The 27,546-nt window shown below is 41.3% G+C and overlaps 1 protein-coding gene across 7 annotated transcripts in view; it reads left to right on the forward strand.

Moving 5' to 3' along the window:
* Positions 1-27,546, forward strand: part of COL24A1 (collagen type XXIV alpha 1 chain) — a 246,903-nt gene that overhangs the window by 205,390 nt on the left and 13,967 nt on the right. For all 7 annotated transcript variants that reach the window (XR_012669701.1, XM_075131667.1, XM_075131669.1 and 4 more), the window contains 9 exons: positions 3,433-3,486; positions 5,284-5,391; positions 10,984-11,091; positions 12,278-12,385; positions 12,477-12,530; positions 13,923-13,985; positions 15,121-15,174; positions 16,843-16,878; positions 27,510-27,545. Coding sequence is in view for 6 of the 7 variants with exons in the window: in XM_075131667.1 (XP_074987768.1) it covers positions 3,433-3,486; positions 5,284-5,391; positions 10,984-11,091; positions 12,278-12,385; positions 12,477-12,530; positions 13,923-13,985; positions 15,121-15,174; positions 16,843-16,878; positions 27,510-27,545 (621 nt within the window). In the remaining variant the exon portion in view is untranslated. The remainder of the gene's footprint in view (positions 1-3,432; positions 3,487-5,283; positions 5,392-10,983; positions 11,092-12,277; positions 12,386-12,476; positions 12,531-13,922; positions 13,986-15,120; positions 15,175-16,842; positions 16,879-27,509; position 27,546) is intronic.

Here is a 27,546-nt window from a genome sequence, read left to right on the forward strand (position 1 = left end):
GCCCCTGAGCAGACGCGGACGACCCTCCGGGGGGTCCCGGAGCATGGGGCCCCACGAGGGGAGAGCCATCACACACCGGCTCCGGTGGGGAAGACAGGGGAGGTGGTGGTAATTGAGGTGCTGGGGGCGAAGCAGGGGGAGGGATGGTTGCAGGAGCGGACAGGGGGGGCGAGATCGGCAGCCCCTCTGTTGGCGTGGGAGAGGGTCTTTCCGAGGCGACACGCTGTATCGCGTCGTGGCAGAGGTGCCAGGCATCTAAAGCAGGCACGGGCGCCCGAGGCTCTTTGTGCAATGTCTGGCCCAACCGCTCCCAGTCCGCTAGCTTAAGGGTTCCAGCTTCAGGGTACCACGGGCATTGGGCATTCACCTCCTGTAGCAGGAGAGTGAGTTCTCGAGTGGGGCAATCATGCTGAGCCTTACGCAGCAAATACTGTAGCTCACTGCAGTATTGCACTTGCAAAGCAGAGAGGGAGCTTCCCATACTTACCACAATGAAAAATACTCACCGGGATCTGCGAAGCGGATGAGTGACGCGTCTGAAACCCTTGCCGGGCGAGGTGAGTGCTGAGGGCCCCACGTTTGGGCGCCAGTTGTTGCAGTTCAATACAAGACTGGACACGGCTTTAGGCAAGCAAGCAGGCTGGTTTGCTGACGGGATTGCCGCTGTCAGCTTTTCCACCTCTCTTTTGTTTCTCTCCCCCCTGCGCATTACATACCCCGACCACAAAAGGCATCAACAAAGGAAAAATTATGACTTTGATTAATATTCTTATTTACCAGCCTCTATCTACTACAATCCTTGTTCTCAGGCCTTGAGCCCAGTCCAAGGAAGCTTCCCACAGTTCATGTCCTCTGAGTGACTTCCCATGTTCCATGTCCTTGGACGGAGCAGTGTGTGCACCGCTCCTACACAACAGTCAGGATGTGCCCTGAATGTTTTCAGGTGCATGAACTCTACATGAACCCTTCACACCCCCACCCTCTCCCAAATAGTATTAGCTAGGAGCAGTCATTGCTCTCAAAGGTCTACAATGGAGGCTGACCACCTGTACACAGGTCACAATGGTTAAGTTCCTTTAGTGTTTCCTCTTTCCTGTGCCCACACAAGGGCCCGCCCCAGTCTGGCTCCTATGTGATACCTTTGTGCTGTATGAACTTTATTAAGAATCAGATATCAGAGTCAAATACAATTCTGAAATATTGGGATTGCTTTTTCCAGATATTAGGCTTATAGAAAAAAGATGTGATAATTTTCCTGAAAATGACTGACAGTGCCATGATGGAAATTTTTGAGGCATCATACAATTATATTGGTGTTGAGACTAAAATGATCCTGTTTCTGTTTCATCCCTTAAGGAGAAAAATAGTATGAAATGGAAAATTACCAAAAATTCACAATAACCTAAGATAACAAATAAGTACTACTTGATAAGTATTTTTACCCTGAAGTGGTGAAAAGCCTTTAAAAATTTACTTCTTCTCAAAATATTTGAATGTCCTTTTTATGTCCTTAAATGGAAGTCCATTTGACAAACTAGCCCTGTACAAACACGCAGAATTACATAACGCTGATCCATCTGATGAAATAATCTGTAAAGAAAGCCCAATCAGACTGTATAGTATGTACATTCAGAATGGCTGGGCTTTAGACTGAGGCCTGGAAGTATGGAATATGCTACAAAACAACAGCACACTAATGACAGAGCAAGTCTTGAAAAGATCAAATATAAATATTTTCCTTCGCCAGTAATATTTTGTCCTCATGGTGTACTGTACATTGCTTAAAGTATTTCACACTTTGCCATTGGGTGACTTTTATTGGTTTCTAATATTTTTAGAAGGATTAGAATAAAGATGATTTGTAATCTGTATTCCCATTGCAATTTAAATGGGATGGATATTAGTGATTTGTCCCAAAACTCCCACTGTCACCCTACAATCCTGCTGCAAATAAACCATTTTCGGTGTATAGATGATCATCTGGATCAGATTGGAAATGGGCATTAATGCAAAATGAACACACTAAATCCTCATATACCAGTACCAACATGAAACCTCTCCTATGCATTCCGATATATTGACTTTGAGAACATATGCACACTGTAGGATAAAAACAGTCATCCCTCAACCCTCTCCCTGGGGAAAACTTCCATTATATTAATCAGAAAATATTCCCCAGCAAGAAATCTCCATATGCCAGTTTGGAGCCAATATTCAGCCTGGAACAAAACTTTACAGCTTAACGTCTTATAAAGTCTTTAAAGCCTAAAGTCTTATAGAAAAGCAGGTTAATAATAGAAACATTGACACAACCTTAGCACCTGTGCTGTGAATAGTGCTGCTGTAAATAAGTTTTACAAGGCTAGTCACACAGAACATAAATTAACTTTTTATTTTTTATAAACTCTGAAATGTGAATGAAAGTGAAACAGGGTGCTTTAAATGTATAGATTGCTGTTTTAATTGCTGGAGTTTTTGTGCCATAGTTTTATTAAGAAAAGTTATTAAATTAAACAATGGAACAGTATTTTGTTAACTTTCTGGTATTTATATTAGTTGGATGGTGGGTTTTGTATTTATCTTTATCTTTAGTTTGTTTAAACTTTATTAGGTTGAATATAGTTTTAACATAGTATGGTTATTCACTAGCCTTTATTTCTAGAAATTGTGTTAAAAATAATTTAGACCAGAAAACTTTAAAAGGTCTTTTCTACTCAATCTATGCCGTAGTGTTGCTGTGTGCTGCTGCCGTCTACTTAGAAGTGGCTGTATTTCTAAGGTGGATGAATGATCCCTGTATATACTGTGATTATAATGGCTTTTTAAAGTTTTCTGTGTGCTTTGGGATCTTCTCAAAAGTGCTTCAGACTCATTGAAAGTCAATGGTACTTAGATGCTTTTGAAAATGTTACCCTCTCCATATCAGTAAGTTAGCTAAATCCACAGATGTCTCCACATTGGTTGTGCAATCCAAAAAGTGGGTTTTTTTTTAATTAACTGTTTATTTCATCATTCGTATTGTGTTTAGAGTTCAGATAAAAGGGAATATTCACTATGGCAAGAATCCTGTTTTCCAATACAGGCGTCAGCATATACATATTCTTATTTTGTATGCTTTGCTTTTCAAAAAGAGATGAAAGTGCTATTGAAAAATGTACTTTATTACAGTGATATTGTCTGATGGCGCAGAGTTACCTAAATATCTGGAATATCCTGATTAGCTCTGGTACTGTTGAAATGACCTGAAATTGTACAGTATATTAAAGAAGAGGGGGGAAATTGTGTGCAACCACACTATGAAGTCTTTGTTTTGATTGTTGAAAACGTCATGCTTTTAGGGCCTGATCCAAAGCCAGGTGATGAAAAGATTTTCATTAGAGTCTTCTTTTATGTCTTTGATTTGACCAATTCACAAATGTTTGAAATATCTAGGGTCCCACTGGAAAAAGAGGAATGACTGGTCAAGCTGGGAAACCTGGAATTCCTGTAAGTAACAAGATTCTGCCATCTATGTTCTTTTATAAAACAGATAAATGCAAATGACGATGCATATAAAAATCAAAAGTATTCGTTGCTTGTCGTAGTTTGAGGCCTGATTTTCATTTACCCTTAGACCACTTTATACTGCTTTGCCAGTCTAAATGGGACTCAAAGTGGGTCTAAATGTAATTGTCCTTAAGGTATATGAGAATCAGGCCAATAATCTTTGATGAAACACAAAATGGTATTAAATGATACTGAAAATGAACTCTCTCAGTTAATCAGCACATTGGAATGAGGTACAATTAGTGAATTATATCCTGAGGCTGCTTCCCATTTGCAAAGTTATAACTACATTCTTTGTCTGTAGAGTTTACACAGAGCATACAGTTCTTATCACATTAACAGGGACCACCCTGAAGTTAGCTGCATTTGTTCCACCCACCCACCCACACTCACTGATTGGCTCCCATAAATTCTCCTTCGAACGTCTACTGCCTTCAGCACTCTCCATCCGTGTGCCCATGACAAATATGGCTGACTGAGCTTCTGACCTTTCCCCACCTTTGTCACTCCATCAGACACCAGATATTAAATACACTTTCATTGAAAAGCAGTTACTCCTTTTTAAAGGAACTAATCCTTCCCCCTCTCCACAAGGAGTAAGTAGAAGAGAGAACAAGTGGATGTTCCGTAAACATTACCCAGTATACATTACAACAAGGCTATTTCTGTGTCCACTAATAAATAACACCACACCAGCACATGGTGTAAACAACTTACTAGCTTTACATAATATCATTTCTGGTAAATGAGAAGTACAACTACCTAATAGATGCTTGTCAACAACCTGCACATTCTGTGCAGAGTGGATGGACAGCATTTTATTGGATAAATGAAGTTATGTAGCAATCCTAGGAGTTTAGTTATGCCCTCTGGAGTACTGAACAGATATATATGTAGTATCAGTAGTGCAGAACAAAGAGAACATGGGGTATGGCAGGAAAAAGGAAGGAGAAGCAGGGAAGAGAGGAGTGATGAGAGGAGGCTTCTGGGGAATTTCAAGGCATATCTCAGGCTCATTACAAGGTGCAAGTTTCTTGTACTACTAAAAATTGAAGCCAAGATTTAGATGACAAATGTTTTACATATTTATATCACTGTTTAAAACACATTTTTGGATGAGGCATAGTGATCTAGTTGGAGAGGATATTTTGTATTTCTGGTGCATGCATTCACTTGGAGATAATTACATGAGTTCTAAGCCTCTTCCACTAGCATATTGCAGTTTAAAGGTAAATCATCTTGTTGAAAGAAATTCACTGGAGCTTTGATGAAGATGGCATGGTAGCATTCAGTGAAAGCTTAACTAAGGGCTAGCAAGGTAAGTGCTGTTTAATGAGAGGTTCTCATGTGTTTTTGATACAGACATGTTTGAATTATGTAATTTCTCAATTATATAATAGCTCTAAATACTTTCAGAAATGACTTCTGACTTCTGAAGCCTTGATTGTTGGATGTCCCACCTGAGATACCTTGGACCTGATGTGCAAACAGTCACAACTCCAGCTGAAGTCACTGGGATCTGCAGGTCCTCAGCACCTCTGAAAATAAGAACCAAGGAATCTCAGGTTGTCCATCCAAACTCAGAGGCCACTTTTGAAAATGTTGATCTAGGTCACTGAGACTATTATAGTACGGCCTAGGAAATATTGTTTTGAAATCTTTTTCTGTGACTTTAGACACTGCTCATGAATATGAATAGATTAAGTAGATTCATATTCTATTTGAATTTGTTTCAAGGGAAAACTAGGCCCACCAGGGCAGAAAGGTGCTTCTGGATATCCTGGACCAGAGGGCATTCCTGGGAATCCTGGAAAGCCTGGGTTACCTGGGAAGCCTGGCTTTCCTGTGAGTAACATATACATTACCCTTCTTTATAGCCTTCTCCTCAAGAAACTTCCAAATGCTAAAGCATCCAAACAGAAGTACATGTTCTAGATTCCTTTGGCATCTTATTAGTTATGTAATTAGAAATTAGTTATGTATTTTCTTTAATTTTTGCTTCTGGAAATCTATCTAGGATGTAAGGTTAATTTACAGAAAAGGTGATGTCAGAGGAAGTAATATTCTGTATATTTCATAACTAGTAACTAAGAGCTGAGCAAAAGATTCACATAAAAGCACAGACACTCCTCTCCTCCTCTTCCCCCCCCCCCCCCCCAAATTTGGGTGGGTTTGCAATTCTGATACCTTGAACATAGCCCAAGGTCATGAATGAGTTACAGACCTGGGCTGATGCTGTGATTCCTCACTGGCCAGTTCCGGGGTCACCCCACCTTATCTATGTTAACTTCAAGTGGGGGAACTGATGACCTGCCCGCTCACACTGAGAACCTGGGACGTTTTTCTTGTCATCGGAGTTGCTGGGTGAATAGTCTCCTACAACCCAGTATCTTTGACTACCTCAAGGCAGGGGTTTCCAGCTCCCAAATCAAAGAAACTGAAGGCAACCTACCTCTGCCCTACACGGTTTACATATAAACAGAGAGAGGGTGCAGGGTTAAGGAAAAGTTCTTTTTACAGCATTGTTACAGCACTGTTGTTATGGCATAGTCATCCCGTATTCTTTCCCACAGCAGCTAGAAAAGTACTGGGAGTTCCTTAATAACTGCACTAGAGATTAAGGCATCCTAGGTAGCCCAGAGTTGCTGGGGAACTCCGGAAGAGGGGGAGCGGGGAGAGAGAGAGAGATACTGGCAATGCCAATCCTACTTTCCTATAGAGAAGATGGCAAGCAGCATTCCGCCCCGCTGAACATCTTTTATCTGTCACCACTTCTCCAAAAGGAAGGATGAAAACCCTGTTGCTAATTTTCCACCATGGAAAATTAGGCCCCATTGAAATCAATTAGGCTACTTACAGTAGTAAGCACTGTGCCTGGTAGTAAGTATTGGCTGGATTGACCCATAATTTATTATGAAGATAAATTAGATTAAAGTTGGTGTAACTATTTAGTCAAGTTAATAGTTAATGAAGAACTGCTATAAATACTGGTGTATTTGCATTTTGGTGAAAAAAAAACAAAAAAAACAAATTAAATAACTTGTTGATGAGGGGGCAGATGCATATTACACTAGCTGTTAAAGTCTTCATATCATATTAACTGTGGAGTTACAGGGTTTATTTCAAGTGACTGTAATTCTTTGCAGTTGAATTTAGAGGGAACACCATAATGGATAGCTTTTTCTTATTCTTTTTAGCCTTTTCAGTAATAATTCAACATTCTTCCAGTACTTCTGAATAATGCATGTTAACAATAACATTGACATGTCTCTACTTAAGAGATATTTTAAACACAAGTTAGCCACATAAAATAGAGAGAGCAGAACATTTGTTATGAAAGCACAGCAGTTCATCAGGCTGGGAACCAGAGTAACATATGGAAAGGCTGTGGGAGCCACTCTTGGAAACCTGCTCTATTAATAGAAATGATGAATGGAACTACATATGAAAAAGATATTCTGCGTTTGCTTCTAAATGACATCATAATGAACGCTAATTACGGATGAGGAGGGCATCTTTCCATTCATTTTTTTAAACATGACATAGGCATGTTCTTTTGGTTTAACTCCATACACTCAACAGCATGTTTTTCATTAAAAATTGTTACTCTTATGTACAATATATTTTAGTAGCAAATGTTCTGGATGTGATAAATTTATTTTTATATTCATCCTTTTTGTACACAATAATGCTAATGGTATTAGTACGTTTGGCATTTATAAATAAGCGTGTTGAATTTGAATGGCTCTGAAAGACACTATGAGAAAAAGGCGCTGTCTTTTTATTATGTGGAGAGCCTCCTACACACACAAATGTTTCAAGGCTGAACAGTCATTTCAGTACATCTGCAATCAATGAGTCTGACATCTTGTTTTCATCAAGAGGAGTTCCTTATTATACGCTTGTGATCTCTTGAATTCTCAGACCTAATTAAAAAGAAAACAACATATCTGTGGAAAGATCATACATGTGTCATCCAAGGATGAGCCCAAGCAGTCATTTGCTATTACTAACACTGATCAGGGCCCTGACCCTGCACATTTTAAACTGTAATCAAGCAAAAACAGCTATGGATCAGATCCAGATCCCATTTTATTGGTGTGGGGTTAGTTTCAGATAGATGATTCCATCACTAATATAAACAAATTTGTATGATCCACACTACCCTTGAATAGGAGAAGTGAAAGCAGCCACTGGGATGTCAGTAAAGCGGTTTTGAAATATGCAGTTATATGGAAGATCATTCTGCTGGTCATCAATGTCCAGACTCAATCTGCAGTCCGGCAACTGACCACGCACATGGGGACTTCAGTGCCAGCAGGGAGCCCCACTGATTTCATGTTGATTCACTTCACAGTTCTCAGTGCCTTTATCCAGGCCTGCGGAGATGATTCTCAGAGTAAACATTGAGAGAGGGGAGGTCTAATCACAAAATCAGGGGCACCATTTGTGGGGGGAGGAGGGGACTCCTGCCCCCACCCTGAGTTTTGTATGGGTGGTGTGCTCCCAGACGGAGCTCTTAACTACAGCACAATATTAGTGTGCAGTGTGAGTTCTGCAGAGGAGAGGTGCTGCTCCCAGCTTGTGCCCCTGGGGCAGGGAGTCAATATTTTGTTTACAGACAGAGGCAGGGTGATTACGATAAGAAAGGGCTGGCAATTAAATTAAGGATCTGGAAGTGATTAGATGAACCTGTAAAACAGGAATCCCTGGTGCGGGTGAGGAGTGTTAAAGAGAGAACATAGGGGACTCAGAAAAATTACGGCCAAGCCCTCTAAGACAAGTTTACATTCTGAAAAGAGGGAGATTTGAGGGGCATAGGTCAAAAGAAGGGGCCAAAACCCAGGGAAGGGCTAGCAGTGGTATAGAGAAGTTCCCACTCTACCTGTGGTACTTATGTGGCCCCATCACCATAGTATCTGAGCGCCTCACAATGTCTAACCTATTTCTCCTCACAGCCCCTCTGTGAGGTAGAGCAGTGCTGTTATCCCCATTGTACAGATGGGGCACTGAGGCACAGAGAGACTAATGGCCAGATTTTCAAAGGTATTTAAGGACCTAGTGGGATTTTCAAATACCTAGCTGCATCTTTGGGTGCCTAAAAACCTTTGCAACTGATCACCAGTTGGCAAGATCAAATGGGACAAATGCACAATTTTGCCAAAAAAGTGGGGTGCAATCCCTAGTGGGGCACAGAGGAACATGCAATGCCAGCCCCATGTAGGAGGGAGGGCTCATGAGAGCGGCTCAAGCTAGGCTGGCCCCGTGTGGGCGGCAGGGGACACTTGGGCTGGCCCTGCATGAGGGGGAAGGAAGAGTACCTTGGGCTGGACCAGGGAGGCAGGGAGGGCTTGGGCCAGTCATGTCTAGAGGTGGGAGGCCTTTGGCTGGCCCCGTGGGGTGTCCTATTTTCTCTTTGGGAAAATATGTCACTCTACTTAGGGCTAGCTTCCTATCCATTGGACCAGCCTATCTCTCTGCTGCATGCTGCAAAAAAAGGAGGACTCTGATAGATGGGAACAAAACCAAGAAGGCCAGTTCTCTGAGACTCCAGAAAACAGTCACAAGTGATTAGGAAGCATGGCTGACAACATGTAAAGCATCACAGAGGTCAGAAAGGATGTAGAGAGAATGAGAGGAGATTATTTGATCCACAATAGGTGGTAGGTTCTGCCCCAGGCTGGGCTATACGGCAACGGCTGCTGCGCAATTTTAGATTTTAACTGAAAACCATTTTGTTTTGTCATTTTTTTGTTTTGCGTTCGAGAAAAGGAAGGAATGAGAAAGTTTCCTTTGAGTATCAAAGTGTTTACGCCTCAAATTCTTAGGCAGATATATTGAGCTGTATCCTGGCCAATTCCAGAACAAAGAACAGAAATTCCATCCACAGAGTCCATAAAGTCAACGATTATTGTCATGATTTGTATTATTCACAGGGCACCATCTGCGTGCTCAGCACTGTTCAAAATATGCCAGAAAATGTAATCCCTGAGCCAATGTATATAAGATGTGTAGCCCTGGATAAGATGGCTCAGATATTTAAGTATGAGGTATATAGTTATTGAGCTTATGTTAATATCTGTGAGTGGAAGCACTTATGGCAATAAAAATGTTACTTGATGAAGGACTAGAAGATTTGACCCTCCAACTTTCTTTCAAGAGGAAGAGCTGCCTAGAGGTCCTGTGCCTGTTTATTTTCCTTTCCTGCCTACAGTGGCCCTGGTATACCTTGGAAGTCTCATTTTTTTCCTCATCTTTAAAATGTGGAATTTTCTTGGTGTTTAGTTTTAAATACTTTCCTGTGAAAATTGCAACTCAGTCAGGGTAGCGTTGTGTTTAAGAGTCTTCTAGAAAGTAACTATCCTTCGCAGTGTTGCCAACTCTCATGATTTTGTCTTGAGTCTCATGATAATTATTGTTTTCCTTAAAGCCCCAGCTCTTGGAGTCAAGTGGATATGTGATGATTTCAGCTTTCATTATTACAAAAAAATGAAGTTTCTAGCCCTTGTGGCTGTGGAGAAAGCTTTAAAGCATGACCCCAGGGCACCTTAAAGGCTCAAAAAGGAGAAGGCAAATAAAAAGAACACCAAATCTATTATTTTTACATAATCTCATTATTTTAAAGCCAATCTCTTGATTTTGGGTAGCCTGATTCATGATTTTTGAACACTTGATATTGGCAATACTGTGAAAGTGACTTGAAAGTGTCAGTTTCACTCCCGTTTAAAGTCTGTTTTTAGTCTATTATTTGTAGTGGGTTAACACCCCAAGAGCCGAAGGCAGGTGCAGTATAAACTCACGGGGTCTTGCCCTCGTAGGATGTTTCCAAAAGTTAAATGATCCATTTCAAGCCTGATAAACTGCAAAAAAGTGATAGAAAGTAATTAGATTTTTCTACAATTGTTTCAATTGTAGTATTCAAGAGTTAGTAACAAAGTAAGAATATACCTTAAAATTTTAAACCTAACCAGTGTCCCTTAAGTGACTTGATATAAGATGTCAGAACATGTTAGTATTAGAGCTAAGTGAGTCTAATATTTATTTAATTTTTGTTCTTTATATAGGAATTAGATACAGTGCTCCTGTCAGCAAATTTCTGAATTATTATCTGCAAAAAGACGAAGAGTTTTCAGGTGTCTAAGTAGCCCCTGGAATCACAGTTAAAGTTGCCCCTCCTGCAAGTCTGAAATGGTATCCCAGCACAAAATGTTGTTTTAGTTACTAAGAACAAGTTTATTTATTGAGTAATCTCAATATGTTTTACAGCTGTATACTATTGTCTAGCTGTATGCGCATATACAGAGATGTGATATAAATATATACACAAATATATAAACAGCATTGACTGAACATTAAAATGTGTGCCTGCTTTAGTGTACAATGGAAATGCTGCCAATGGCTGTTCTGATTGTAATCTGTTGTTCTTGACTTGTTAAGGGTAATAAAGGAAGCCCAGGAATAGCAGGGCTGGCAGGGTATCCTGGAACTCGGGGAGCAAAGGGATTGCCAGGCATGCCAGGTATCAGTGGAGAACCAGGACTAAAGGTACTGTGCATGATATTTTGTTATGCTTGTCAGATCCAGTATTATTGACATTCCTTAATCTTCATCTTAATCTCCTATCTGACAGATTATGGGACAACAAAATGCCTTTTAATAACACTATTATCAAACGCACATTTGAAATGTAAGGCTGCAGATGGGGCTGGTATAATTTTTCTTTTCTTTCTCACTTTTATAAAAACAGAGCAAATTAATCTGGCTTTGGAGCACCAGTTCCCATCCACCAGCATTTTACTTCCAACATTCAAATTCATTCAAAATTCAAATTTTGAACCGTTCAAAATTCATCTATCTGGCCCCTTACTAATACAAGTTTTAGAGTCAAATCCTTTAGTCTTACTGAGGCAAACTTCCCCTGACTGACATAGGAGTTTTGCTGGAGTATGTCCTGCATGATTTGTCCTGTGAAGCAATCCATTAACATTTGATTGCAATACTTTCAAGCGTAAGGCCTAATCTGGGAAGGTGGCAGGCATCTCTGAGCTTCAATGGAAGTCCAGGGTGCTCAATATCTCACAGGACCAGATGCTTTCTTCTTGAGCCCAACATCCCAAAAGGAGTAAACAATTTGAGATAGCTCCTTTTTCCAGGCAATTCCAGATACCACAGTAACATGTTTTGATCCATCAACTAATGTGAAACCAACTAGAAGTAAACTGAAGCAAGTGCCAACAAAGCTACTACCACTCATTGGGAGTGGAAGTTGTTTTGTTAACAGGAGAACTCTTTCCTGCCGACAAACAGCAGCTACACTGCGTGCCTTTTAGCAGCACAGCTGTAGTGGTACAGCTATGTCGCTAAAAGGTGCATAGTGTAGACATAGCCTGTTCCTGCCCCGAAGAGCTGACATTCAAGGAACAGACAATGGGAGAGGAGAGGGATACAACTCACCGGCAAAGTTGTCAGGGTGATGTTTTGTGTCCCCAAGTCAAACAACAATCAAGAAATGTTTGTCTTTTAGTGAAAGGAATAATTACTGGAAAATATTCCTGAAAGAAAAGTAGTGAAATATTGTACAATTGTTTGAAATAGATAGTGAAAAAGCTTGTTGCTATATAAAAGCTGTTTAGCTACATAATTCTTTTCTGACACACGTTCATTGAGGAGTTAATCTTTTAGCTGTTCTGTTGCAATTATAAGGTAAGACGCATTATCTGTCTCTCCACAGGGTGAGCAAGGGCTTCAGGGTCATCCAGGAAAACCAGGTAAAAGAGGCCTTCCTGGGGTACAAGGTGATCAAGGCCCACCAGGAGATCCTGGATTGAAAGGGAAGACTGTACGTATCTACCATGGATGACGCAAAACAATATTCTAACAATTCAGTCAGCAACATGGAATAATAACCAACATGCCTGCTAATATTACAGGGAGAACTTGGAGATCAAGGTTTGATGGGGTTTCAAGGATTCCCAGGTCCAAAAGTACGTGTGCGTCTTTTTTTATTATTAGAGTTTAAGCCATTTGCAAAGAAAGATGGGGCAATTTTAATTGGTTTTAAATGTATCCAGAACTGTGAGAGTTTTCAGAGTAACAGCCGTGTTAGTCTGTATTCGCAAAAAGAAAAGGAGTACTCGTGGCACCTTAGAGACTAACCAATTTATTTGAGCATAAGCTTTCGTGAGCTACAGCTCACTTCATCGGATGCATACCGTGGAAACTGCAGCAGACATTATATACACACAGAGATCATGAAACAATACCTCCTCCCACCCCACTGTCCTGCTGGTAGTGTTTCCTTGCTCACAGCTCCAAGCCCCTTTCAGCCAGCACTCAGCCCAAAAGCTCTCGCTCTCTCTGGCTTTTCTTAGGGCCATGCTCTCGGTGCTTGTCCAGGCTGTGTCTGGCTTTCTGCACTTTCTCTGGTATGTTTACACTGCAATTAGACACCTGTGACTGGCCTGTGCCAGCTGACTCGGGCTAAGAGTTTCAGGCTAAGAGGCTGTTTGATTCCAGTATAGATGTTCAGGCTACAGAATAAGCTCTGGGACCCTAGAGCCCAGGCTGTAGCCTGAGCCTCACATCTACACCACAACTAAACATCCCCTCAGCCTGAGCCCCATGAGCCTGATTTAGCTGGCACAGGCCAGCTGCAGGCTTTTAATTGCAGTGTAGACATACCCTCTGTGTCTATTTCGATGGTGTTTCTCCTGCTTCTCTTTCTCTCATGCACACACCTCTGTTACAATACCCACCTAAGCCCCTCTCCTACATAGTGTCAGATAGCTGTGTTTGGGGTGGAGGCCTCTACTATTTCATATAGGAACTTAACTGTTTCTTACAGCTATCTTAAATAAAGGGCAGCAGTTACATCCCCCAGCTTCCATGAGTTTTAGCTTAACCCAGAACAGAAATATTCTGAGCCCTGGTCTACACTACCAACTTATGTCAATATAACTACATTACAACTACAGAATAACCACACCCGAGTGACGTAGTTATACCAACCTAACCCCCAGTGTAGGCAGCGCTATGTCAGCGGGAGGACTTCTTCCATTGCCACAGCTACCGCCTCTCAGGGAGGTGGAGTACCTATGCTTATGGGAGAAGCTGTCCCATTGGCATAGGTAGCATCTTCACTAAGTGCTACATCAGTGAAGCTGCCGCCACTGCAGTACTGTAAGTGTAGACAAGCCTGGAGCCAGTTTGTTTAATGTTTTCACTTTGATTGCTCTTAGCAAGTATCATGCTTCCACTTTCCATACTGTTTTTTCTGAGAAAAACAATTGCTTACGTACAGTAGTTTTGGCTGATAGTGGCTAGATTTTAATCTGTCAGAGGTTCAGGCGGTTTAAGCTTTTTATTTTTATTTTTAGGGTCCTGATGGGGACATTGGTTTAGTTGGAATTCTGGGTCCTAAAGGTCCTGTAGGCCAAATCGTAAGTATTATATGTAATTCTACAAAATAGTTTTCACAATACTGTTGGTGCATCTTCATTTTCTATAGCCTTTTCACGTAGAGCTCTGTAATCAGATTGAATGAGCCAAATAACTCCCTTTTTCTTCATAGCAAACCAGAACATTTAGTCAAATGCCCACCTCTCAGCTGCTAGAAAGCTGCTCTGAAGGGCAAATTTGGCCCCGGGAATAGTTAATTCAGATGTCACATTTAGGAATTATTTCTTTTAACTGAAGGGTAACTAAACTGAATTAGCTGCTTGTGTCCAACCTGTGACAGCTTTTCACATTGTAATTTTCTCTCCTGTTACTCATGCAAAAATCTGGAGGCACTGCTGGGATTTATCAACAGCGGTATTTGAGGGAGGGAATATTCATCTATCGTGCAATCTGGGGTGATGGCCAGGTTGCAGCTCTGCACATCACATTGTAAAATGCTCTATTCATCACTGCCAATGACAGGGTCTTAGCTCTTGTGATATGTGCCCTAACATCACTTCTGGGAGAGTTTGATTAGCTGGTGTCTGAGATAACCAGCTTGAGAGACTTATTTTTATAGCTGTTTTCTCTTCCTGATCATCAGTATACAGGAGAGACAGTGGTTCTGAGCTATTTGCCCAAAAGGAGCTTTATCATTTACCAGAATGAAACAGGAAAATACCTCTGTTAGCAGTGTTCACTAGTTGTCTTATATGATTATTTGTGGGTAGCAATATACCTCAGGATGTGGCTGACGGTAGCTCAAAACAAGGAATATTTGGCTTTTGGGTAAACAAAAGACTTCATTTACCATGGTTTTAGTGCTGTGACTTTCATAGCGATATAAAGGCTCTCCAAACACAAATACTTACTGATTATTAAAGTAATTATCTGGTTCATTGCCTGTTGATAGTCTTCAGAAAGCCAGCATTGACATGGCACTTTGAATACATATGGAATCCTGTGTTGTTTCATTACTGTGCTGTTGAAAGTTTTAGGCCTATAATTATGCATGGAGGCATAGTATGGTGTTATTTAAATATAAATACAGTTATTTGAAGATTGAGCAATGTGTTTTGTGTTTTTCCTGGGATTTTATTCATGTTGAAATCCTGTAAATCCTTTGTTTGTTTACAGGGATACACTGGCCCCATTGGTCAAGAAGGCATAATAGGCCCAACAGGCAAACCTGTAAGTTTAAGTCCTTAGGTTTCCCTTTACATTTCACATTATTCATTAGGATGTTCTTTCATCCATGTGTTTAATTATGTCTTAATAGAAGATTTTTACAACTTAAGCAGCAGCTACCAAGGCTATTTTCATATAACACCATATCCACACACTACTGTATGTGACTCTAATCTAAGTAGAGCAAACTAAAAGATGGCAAGAGTCATAGGAGTGAACCAGTTCTCTTCTTTGACAATGCAGTACACATAGGGTGAGATTCCATGCTGCTCCTCTCATTGGCTCAGCACAGATTTTGTAACCCACAGGGAGGACGTGCCGTAGTGGCTTCAATTCGTCTTTGTATTCTCCCAATCCTGGAGAGGACCTATCATAATACAGGAGCCTGTGGGCCTGTGTAAATTAAGGCAGCCTGCTTGGGTTGTCCTCTGGCCCAAAGTGCTGCCTAGAATCTCTGTGCTGCTGTGGCCCTACCCACATTCAATTCTTCCTGCCCCTAGTGCCATCTCCAGCACACACTTTATGCCAGGGCTAGCAAAGGGGACCTTAAGGAGGCAGCCTTATGGCTCTCTCATCAGTTCCTGTGCTGGAGAATCCTCTCCTGGCCAGATATGAGGCTTTTAGGGCCTCTTTACACCCTCTCGTGGCACAGAGGGGCAGGAGTGAGGATCTCACCTGATATCTCTATGAAGTTGGAATAAAGATCAGCAAAATAATGTTTATATACAGTAGTTAATATTTATTATGTGTAACATGTATGTAACTGGAGTGAAGAAAGAGAAGGGAAATAGGATTAGAACATTCTTGGCCCTTGTTGAGAAAAAGGCCACACCAGCAAAGTACAATATTTGCATTCCTTTTTCTCCCCAGCAAAAGGAAGGATGACAACTCTTACTCTAGAATTTTTCTCCACAATTGTATGAAGATTGTTAATGTGCCTCATACAAGCCAGACAATCTGTCATCGTAATAAATAAAAAGGTTGAGCTGTGTCTCATTTTCACACATGGGTGTGTATCCAACCATCAAGATCCAAAATTCTATGCACATCAGATTAATTGCTAGATTAACATTTTTGGAGACACAGTATGAATGCAAAACTGGCCAAGAACATAATATAGGCAAAGAAGAGATAGCTAATCTGTCTGTAGTTGGGAATTAATGATCATATATATCTTTGATGACAGCAGTAAAAGTAGATGTGGAAATACCCATAGAACGTCGCATGGAATTAAATGGATTTTCTCACTTGCAGAAAGTATATCGTTTAATTCACAGCATTATGATGGCTTAACCACTGAACCCCAATGATGGTGGTTTAAACATGCTGCAAGATTTAGCTAAACAAACAGCTAAACAGGGCAAAACTGACTAAAAGAAAAATAATATTAACCATTTTCAAAAAGAGCAAAAAATGGAATTACAAACTGAAAAGATAAAAAACAAAATATATAGATCACAGATCATGTTCATGTAACTCCTTGTCTAATCTATAATCTGTGTATCTATAGTACAAACTATGGCCCCAGTCCTGCAACATTTGTACACATGAAGCAATTAATATTAAAAGGACTGCTGATGTGAGTAAGTAACTCACGTGTATATGTTTTTGCAGGTTCAGGTCCTAAAATATTACAAAGTGCACTGGATTAACAGTCTCTATTTCTTTCAGGGATCCAGGGGTGAAAAAGGCTCCAGAGGTGAAATTGTAAGTCTAAACATTGTTTGTATATTTATTTTTTGGCTGTGTCTTGCCATGAGAGTACTGTGACAGCATCACTGCCTGGTGCTCCCCCAGTATTCCCAACTAGAGTTGGGCAGGAGACTGTATTCCAGTCCTGGGGGAAATTTTGAGATTTTAAAACATTTTCACATCCTGAATTGGGATGAAATGACAAAATCTCTAAATTTTTTGTGAACCAACAATCCAAAACTACATTCAGTTCAGGCCAATTGAAACGTTTCACGTCAATAATTTTGAAACACTTTGTTTTGATTTTTACCTTTTTAAAACATTTTTCTTGTTATAAATTAACTTAAATTTCAAAACAAAAAATCAGTACTTTCCGTTTAAAAAATGTTGAAACAGGATGTTCTGAAGATTTCAAACCATTTTTTCAATAGTTTGAAATCGGAAAGTCACTGCCACTGTCCCCCAAAAAGTTTCAGTTTCAATGAATCGGCATTTTTTAATGGAAAAATGTTTTATCAGCAAATTTGTGACCAGCTCTATTCCCAACTGCTCAGTGGCTGGCTGTGATGCCTTTCCATTAGTATAACAGCTGATACATGCATGAATGTGCTGCCCACGGACACAGACCTTGTTGACTCTGGTTATAAAATAATTGTATATTTAAAATGTATCCCAGGTAGGAATTGAGCCTACAAGACCTCTTGTCACTCTAGTACAGGGGTGGGTAAACTACGGCCCATGGGCCACATTTGGCCCTCAAGCTCCCACCAGGGAGTGGGGTTGGGGGCTTGCCCCGCTTCTGCACTCCAGCCGGGGAGTGGGATTGGAGGCTTGTCCCACTCCATGTGTGCCGTGGCTCTGCACAGCTCCTGGGAAGCAGCTGGCATGTCCCCCCTCTGGCTCCTATGTGTAGGGGCAGCCAGGGGGCTCTGCATGCTGCCCCCCCAACTGCCAGCTCTGCAGCTACCATTGGCCGGAACCATGGCCAATGGGAGCTGCAGGAGCAGCGTGTGCCAACAGGGCAGCTTGCAGAGCTGCCTGGCTGCACATCCACATAGGAGTCAGAGGGAGGGACATGCTGCCGCTTCTGGGAGCTGCGTGAGGTAAGCACTGCCCGAAGCCTGCACCCTCTAACCCTCTCCCTCCTGCCCTCCGAACCCTCGGTCCCAGCCTGGAGCCCCCGCACCCCAACTCTCAGCCTCACCCCGGAGCCCCCTCCCGCACCTAACCTGAACCCCTCATTTCTGGCCCCACCCTGGAACCCTCACCTCCAGTTCAGAGCCCATACCCCCACCACACCTCAACCCCCTGCCTAAGCCCAGAGCCCCCTCCCATACTCTGACCCCCTCTGCTTTGCCTGCAGCCACCTCCTGCACCCCAAACCCCTCACTTCTGCTCCCCCTCCGCAGATCCCACACCCTCAGTCCGAGCCCTCACCCCCTCCCGCACCCCAAGCTCCCATTTCATTAACATTCATGGCCTGCCATACAATTTCCATACCCAGATGTGGCCCTCAGGCCAAAATGTTTGCCCATCCCTGCTCTAGTAGCTGATACTCTAATCCCTGTGCCACAGCACTACTTGTGAATCCTATCCGTCTAGGTAATCTTATACAGAGAGACAGGAATTCACAGGCTGTGTGAGTATATGCAAAAGCAGAGGTTGAGATCATGCAGGCCAGCAACTGAATATATATGGACTGCTACAGTAGCAGCAGGCACTGTTGAAGTGGTATATATGTGATTAAGTCACTTTCCTCTTATTCTTCTCCTCCTCCTTTTTCTTCATCATCATCATCAGCAGCTAAATATTATTATTATTATTTTAGCTTTCTTAATGTTATAAATGTCCAAAATATCTAACTAAGATGCACTGCATTGCATTGAGCATACAAGAAATTGCCTACTAACAATGACCATGTAGAGGCTGTTGTCCATTGCTACAATAGATATATATGTGTGTGTGTGTGTGTGTATAGTATAATATATATAAATTCTTATAATGATTTGGAATGCCAATGTTTTCCAGTAACTAACCTATGTAACCTTATTCCTTTTACTCTCGTTTTCCCTCGCCTCTTCCCTCCTATTGTTTGTCACACTTGCTTGTTGCGTCGTGTCTTAAATTAGATCATAAGTTCTTTTGGTGTCTACTTGTGTGTTTGCAGTGACCTAGCACAATGGGACCCCAATTCTGACCTAAACACTACAGAAATAGATATTTTAAAGCAATTTGGAACATTGCTGAAGGAATGTGGGCTGTGTGCTTAGCTAACTCAGAATGTGTTGATGTTCATTCTCTGAAACCGTCCTTTTTTATTTTAATGCTCTTAAGGCAATTCCTAGCTGAGGGACAGAACAAATACCACAGTGCTCATTTAAGACTATTCCCTAGATATTTAACTCTCATTTCCATTCCTTCAGTTTAGGACCTGCCCCCACAGATGCCCTCTCTCTGGGCAGTGTGGAGCTAAAAGTGCCCTTGCATTTTGAAACCAATGCAAATGCTTATTTGTCAAGAAACACTGGTTTCTATTACCTGTACTCACATTTGACACTCAATTCCTTTTTTATGTACTCTCGTGAGACTCTCTTTTCAGAAGGCATAAGTGTGTGCAGTGGTATTAGTGTAAAGGCAAGTGTGAGATTAACCTGAGGGACATGAACAAGTTGTCATTCATTCCAGAAGTTGTGGGTTTGATTTCTCCCAGATCCAGATACCCCTCAGTAGATTCTTAGAATTCCAAAATAATGACAGAAGTCATTTCTATTTCTCTTGACCCAACATTGGCTAGGACTCACAGAGACATTCTTTGGGGACAATAAACAGACCTGATTTTCTAATGGCTCACTGATGTAAAATGCTACCAAATCTTAATTTTTCACTCATGCTGATGGAAGTGTTTCTAATACCTACTGTCCATTCACTTTGCACAGATATAAATGGCTCCACAAGAGGAAAAGCAGAGGGGAATCAGGCCCATTAGTTTTTTAACAGGCAGAAGTAATCTGTATGGAACTTCATATAATTTCACCCCGCCCTCCCTCATAATTTACGTGGTTGACAGTGGATTTTTTTTAAGTTCTCAGAGGTTTAAATAAATGTAAAGCATTACAAACTCACAGTAACATCCTGTGTTTTTCCTAGTTTGAACTATAAAATGGATGGCTCTCAACATTTTATAGCACCCAGAAAGTATAGCTCTTAATAAAAGACTGTCCGCATCTCAAGGATCTGCCAGTGTAAATGTTAGATGTGATATAATGAGTGGTGGTTAGAAACAGCGGGGAGGCAATGGGGAGATGGAGGGTGAAGGCTATAGCAATACAGTCACTTGAATCTTCAGTTTGTATATATGCACATCTTGGTGGTTCTATACATTTTGTTTTGTTTTCCTTTTATAAAAAATATTTCAGGTGGTGTTAATGGCTCCCTTGTTGCAGGCATTGCAGAAGAATTGAATTTGCAGTAGGGATTTAAATGAGGAGAGGGTGTTAGCAGACATGAGGAGAGGGTTTCATGTGTAAGAGGCAGTATGAACAAAGGTGTCTCACCTCTTTGGCATTGTTAGTTATTCACAGTAACAATAAATTAGCATATTATACCACCTTTTATGGACTTGCTCTCTAATATTCACTACTGGAGCTAATACCATCTACAACTTTGTGAGCACAATCATAGAATATCAGGGTTGGAAGGGACCTCAGGAGGTCATCTAGTCCAACCCCCTGCTTAAAGCAGGACCAATCCCCAACTAAATCATCCCAGCCAGGGCTTTGTCAAGCCTGACTTTAAAAGGAAGGAGATTCTACCACCTCCCTAGGTAACCCATTCCAATGCTTCACCACCCTCCCAGTGAAAAAGTCTTTCCTAATATCCAACCTAAACCTCCCCCACTACAACTTGAGACCATTGCTTCTTGTTCTGTCATCTGGTACCACTGAGAACAGTCTAGATCCATCCTCTTTGGAACCCCCTTTCAGGTAGTTGAAAGCAGCTATCAAATCCCCCCTCATTCTTCTCTTCCACAGACTAAACTATCCCAGTCCCCTCAGCCTCTCCTCATAAATCATGTGCTCCAACCCCCTAATCATTTTTGTTGCCCTCCGCTGGACTCTTTCCAATTTTTCCACATCCTTCTTGTAGTGTGGGGCCCAAAACTGGACACAGTACTCCAGATGAGGCCTCACCAATGTCAAATAGAGGGGAATGCTCACGTCCCTCGATCTGCTGGCAATGCTCCTAGTTAAACAGCTTATAATGCCGTTAGCCTTCTTGGTAACAAGGGCACATTGTTGATTCATATCCAGCTTCTCATCCACTGTAACCCCTAGGTCCTTTTCTGCAGAACTGCTGCCTTGCCACTCGGTCCCTAGTCTGTAGCAGTGCATGGGATTCTTTCGTCCTAAGTGCAGGACTCTGCACTTGTCCTTGTTGAACCTCATCAGATTTCTTTTGGCCCAGTCCTCTAATTTGTCTAGGGCCCTCTGTATCCTATACCTACCCTCCAGTGTATCTACCACTCCTCCCAGTTCAGTGTCATCTGCAAACTTGCTGAGTGTGCAGTCCACACCGTCCTCCAGATCATTTATGAAGATATTGAACAAAACCGGCCCCAGGACCGACCCTTGGGGCATTCTGCTTGATACCAGCTGCCAATGAGACACGGAACCATTGATCACTACTCACTGAGCCCGATGATCTAGCCAGCTTTCTATCCACCTTATAGTCCATTCATCTAGCCCATACTTCTTTAACTTGCTGGCAAGAATACTGTGGGAGACCATATCAAAAGCTTTGCTAAAGTCAAGGATTAACACGTCCGCTGCTTTCCCTCATCCACAGAGCCAGTTATCTCGTCATAGAAGGCAATTAGGTTAGTCAGGCATGACTTGCCCTTGGTGAATCCATGCTGACTGTTCCTGATCACTTTCCTCTCCTCGAAGTGCTTCAGAATTAATTCCTTGAGGATCTGCTCCATGATTTTTTCAGGGACTGATTGAGGCTGACTGGGCTGTCGTTCCCCGGATCCTCCTTCTTCCCTTTTTTTAAAGATGGGCACTACATTAGCCTTTTTCCAGTTGTCCGGGACCTCCCCCAATTGCCATCTTTGAGTTTTCAAAGATAATGGCCAATGGCTCTGAAGTCACATCTGCCAACTCCTTTAGCACCCTCGGATGCAGTGTATCCGGCCCCATGATTTGTGCTCGTCCGGCTTTTCTAAATAGTCCTGAACCACTTCTTTCTCCACAGAGGGCTGGTCACCTCCTCCCCATACTGTGCTGCCCAGTGCAGTAGTCTGGAAGCTGACCTTGTTCGTGAAGACAGAGGTGAAAAAAGCATTGAGTACATTAGCTTTTTCCACATCCTCTGCTGAATAGCGTAGAGAATAGCGTAGCTGAAGTTGATGTATCTTAGATTGACTTAGAATCACTTACTTCGCGTCCTTGCAGCGCAGGATCAATGGCCGCCGCTCCCCCGTCAACTCCGCTTCCGCCTCTCGCCGTGGTGGAGTTCCGGAGTCGACAGCAGAGTGATCAGGGATTGATTTATTGCATCTACACTAGATGTGATAAATCGATCCCCGATAGATCGATCACTACCCACCGATCCAGCGGGTAGTGTAGACATGGCCCAAGAAAACTGAATACAGATAAAACCTCATCCTCAGATGTTTCAATAAGCTTCTATCACAGACTGGACGCCTTCCTAGTCTGGGCACAGTCCTTTCCCCTGGTACAGCCCTTGTTCCAGCTCAGGTGGTAGCTAGGGGATTTCTCATGATTGCCCCCTACTTTGTTCTGTTCCACCCACTTATTTATCTTTTGCATAAGGCGGGAATCCTTTGTCCCTCTGGGTTCCCACCCCTCCTTCTCAATGGAAAAGTACCAGGTTAAAGATGGATTCCAGTTCAGATGACATGATCACATGTCAACGCAAGACTTCATTATCCCCTTGCCAGCCCACAGGTATACAGGAAGACTTAAAGTAAAACAGAGCCATCTACAGTCAATTGTCCTGGTTAATGGGAGCCATTAAGATTCCAAACCACCATTAATGGCCCACACTTTGCATAACTACAATAGGACCTCAGAGTTATATTTCATATTTCTAGTTTCAGATACAAGAGAGATACATTTATACAAATAGGATGACCACACTCAGTAGATTATAAGCTTTGTAATAATACCTTACAAGAGACCTTTTGCATGAAGCATATTCCAGTGACATTATATTCACACTTATTAGCATATTTTTATAAAATCATATTGAGTGCAAAGTCACAACCTGCCCTAACTATTTTCTCCTTTCCCCAGCTAACTCAGAAACTGGTTTCATATGCTGGGCCAGGTCTTCAGCTAATGTAAGCTGGTGAAGCTCCATCAGCGTCAATAGAACTATATCCATCTACAGCAGCTGAGGATTTGGCTCATAATTTTTTGCTTTTTAGCCTTCAACAGCAGGCCAACTTGTATCTAAATAGGGACCCTGGCTTGAAGTTGCAGATACACTTTGCTGGACTGAACCCTACTCTTGTATTTGCAGCAGACATTTTCTTGTCAAATGAAGGGATTCTTACCCCTTGCAAACATTCACAACTGAGTTTCAAAGGTCCATCTAGCCCAATATCCTGTCTTCTGACAGTAGCCAATGCCAGGTGCCCCAGAGGGAACGAACGGAACAGGTAAGCATCAAGTGATCCATCCCCTGTTGCCCATTCCCAGCTTCTGGCAAACAGAGGCTAGGGACACCATCCCTGCCCATCCTGGCTAATAGCCATTGATGGACCTATCCTCCATGAATTTATCTAGTTCTTTTTTGAACCCTGTTACAGTCTTGGCCTTCACAACATCCTCTGGCAAAGCGTTCCACAGGTTGACTGTGCATTGTGTGAAGAAATACTTCCTTTTGTTTGTTTTAAACTTGCTGTCTATTTCATTTGATTTCATTTCATTTCATTTCATCCTAGTTCTTATGTCATGAGAAGGAGTAAATAACACTTCCTTATTTACTTTCTCCTCACTGTTAAAAATTTACAATCTATTTCCAGTCTGAATTTATCTAGCTTCAACTGCCAGCCATTGGATCTTGTTAAATATACCTTTGTCTGCTCGACTGAAGAGCCCATTAGTAAATATTTTTCTCCATGTAGGTACTAATAGACTGTAATCAAGTCACCCCATGACCTTCTCTTTGTTAAGCTAAATAGATTAAACTCCTTGAGTCTATCAAGGCATGAACATCTTTCCTGAATTGTTGGCACCAGAACTGGACACAGCAGCAGTCTCATCAGGCCAAACACAGAGGTAATATAACCTCTCTGCTCCTACTTGAGATTCCCATTTATGCATCCAAGGATCACATTATTAGCCCTTCCTATCATCATATTGTCTTCAATAAAATGGGACATAAAAACATGTAAAGGGTGATTCTTCTCACTTACGCCAGTGTAACTCAGGAAGAATTCCACTCCAGTCAGCATTGTTACACTGGTATAAAGGTTGTGTAAGACAATGATCAACACCAGGTGTCCTGATTTTCATAGAGGCTGGGCACCCACAACTCTCTTTAAATCAAACAGGAGTTATGAGTGCTCAGCGCCTCTGAAAATCAGGCCAACTGGGTTTACGGTCCTGATCCTGCGAACACTTATGTACATACTTAACTGTAAACATGTAAGTAGCGCTATTGAAGTCCCTGATTGCTCATGCTTAAAGTTAAGCACACGCATAAATGTTTGTAGGATCAGAATTTTGAAGTACCAAAGAGAAAAGAATGGAGTTTGGGCCTTTGACCTTTTGTGCTAGCTGTCAAATTAAGGGCTTGAAAGGATTAAAGAACACACTAAAAATAATTCATTTTATTCTTTGGTTTTGGTATTAAGGAACTGGAATTATACTTTTCTCACTCCTTTACTTATCCTTTGATCACATTAGCATTTAAGTAGATTCATAAAGCTAATCCTGTACATTCCAGGGGAATATTCTGCTATTAACTTAATTCATAAAATGTGCAATTTAACCTTCTACTGCAGCTCTGTGGCAGAAAGGAGCATTTATAATGTTTCTACAGAATTTCCAACATACTATTTGAAATTTTGTTATGTTTAAAAGACTTGTAAAAGTAATTGATGTAGATCCTTGAAGTTTTAAAACGTTTAAGAAATGTAATATGCCTGAGGGGGTTTTCCCCAGGTAGCAGTTGACTGCCAATTTACCTTTTCATATGGGATTTGATTAGCAAGGTCAGGAGATACTGGATCAAGGCAGACTGAGTCACATCACCTCCTTTTAGAACAGTTTAAATTCATCAGAACAATACAACTGTCAATAAAATCCCTCTCTATAAATCTCAAGTGTCTTAAAATAGTTCCACAGACATACAGTTGTGGTGCATACACCAAAAATATAGACTTGTTCAGCTATAAGAGAAATCCAGTGAAAGTTTTGAATCACTGTACACAGAACAAAGACATCTATTCACCAGAAATAAGTGTTTACATAGGAGCAGTATAGATCATTGAAGCCTTCACATCTTGATGTAACTTGGCCATTGTGTAAGCTAGTCCTGAACGAAGATACACAAATATCTCCTTACACTGTGGAAATCATTCTTTTTGTTTCTTTTCACCCTTTCCCTTTCTTTTTCTACCAATAAGGATATCAAATGCACTTCGCTAAGCATGATCAAAGAATACCGCAATATACACACATTGGTTTGAAGGATCCTTGAGACATATTGACAACAAATGTGCTACTGATTTGGTTAATTAAATGCAAAATTTTCAGCTGGCATAAACTGGCATAGCACTGTTGAACTCACTTGACTTACACCAGCTGAGAATCTGACCCAAAGTAGTCATAGGAAGATTTTGCCAACATCATTTCTCATCAATATTATAATAACAATTATTTAAAGGTCAGTAAGTATTATAAGCTGTAGATGGATTAAGTGAGGCAGAGTGAGGTTATGTGACCTGCCAAAATCACACAGAGTTAGTGGCACAGTTAGGAATCAGAAGTTTTAGGTTATATTACTGTTCCCCTACATTAACCACTAATCAATGGTGCCTCGGTAAAACTACAGTAGATGTTGGTCTGCGAGATAGAGGTGGTGGCTTATAGTCTTGAATATGCATACACTGGGTGAAACCAGGTAAGTAGGATCCAGTGACAGTAGGTGATGGTTGAAAAGCTGACAAAATTAAATATCCAAACTGATTCAACCCTTAATGCCTTCACAGTAAAAATCAGCAAAGGCTAAACTTAAACATAAAGAAATGTCCTCAGTTTTAACTCCTCTCCATAATTACTATACAGCTGTTTATAGAACAGCAGCACTCACAAAATACAGATTTGGGCTATGGAGATTGAATCAAGGTGATTGTAACAGCTCCCATTGGAAATCAAAATGCGCTCTCACATAGCTACCATGTGTTCTGTCCCATGAATTTTACATCATATGGGCTAAAGAGTGTGACCAATGTGCTTCTAGAGATCGATAGATCTGAAAAGTCTCGGTTACCCAAATGTGTCTCTTTTATATGATCTTATCTGGCATCCTCCCATTTAAATGTATGTGGACTAGCATGGGACACAACCCTGCATGCTCCAAACATCCCAAACTCCCATTGACTTGGTTGGCAGTTTGAGATGGAGGATCATGCTCACAGTTGTTCTGCACAGTGGTGCTTATGCAGATGTTTCTTTTGAAGTCTCTTGGATGACATACTACTTGTTGGTGTATTGGTTAGAGAACTGAAAGAAACAGATGAAATGGTTTACTACTAGGATGAGGGTTTTGGCCAGGTCTACACTAGAAACTTTTGCTGGTATAACAGTGTTGATTAGGGATGTGATTTTTATGGGGTCTACACCCGAGGTGTAGACTTTTCTCTTTCCTTTTCTACTTGTGTTAACCTTTTGTGTGTGTTGTACACATTATGCCCTGCAAGGCTCCTGTGACTGTAATTGGTTCCTCCTCCCTTCTTGCTGCTTAATTCCACCATTAAATGAAGTTCCTCTATGGTCAGCAATGGTGGTGACATGTTGCTTGCATTAGAAGGAGAGAAGTTTGCAATGTCAGGGCCCATGATGTAAGTGTTCCATGTCCTGAATCAAATGTCATACTTTGTATTAAGTGTACTTTTATAAATAGTTTATTAAGGGCTAATAATTTATTAATATATCATTTAGTAAAAGGTTGATCAACTATTAGAGTTCAGTAAGTCAAGAAACTCTTTATAACCATCTATAACACTTTGTGCTAATGTGCTTTTAGCTATCCATAACACACACTACTCATGTGTGACATGCTTATAAGATCTATTAAATATTTATTAACCCTCTGCACACTATTTATAAATGTACTCTTAATATCAAGTGTGATCAGAAAAACAGAGGGTTGTTTTTATATCCAGCACTGTCAGTCTGGCACCTTTCATAAGAACAACACTTAGTTTTTTAAAATGCACAATGCAGTACATTCAGAAGTGGAGACAAATGGTCTACAGCTCTACCAAGAAATCTTTGTGCAGATCACAGCTGACTACACTTCATTATGGCATTTTCTGATTTAAAAAAAAAAAATTCAAAAGTAGAAGGATTTTTTTTAACCCTAATGCATTTTATCTTCCTTTCTCCTAGGGCCCTCAGGGACCACGGGGTCATCCAGGTCCACCGG

Source organism: Caretta caretta, chromosome 8 (genome assembly GCF_965140235.1).
Source record: "Caretta caretta isolate rCarCar2 chromosome 8, rCarCar1.hap1, whole genome shotgun sequence".
NCBI lineage: Eukaryota > Metazoa > Chordata > Testudines > Cheloniidae > Caretta > Caretta caretta.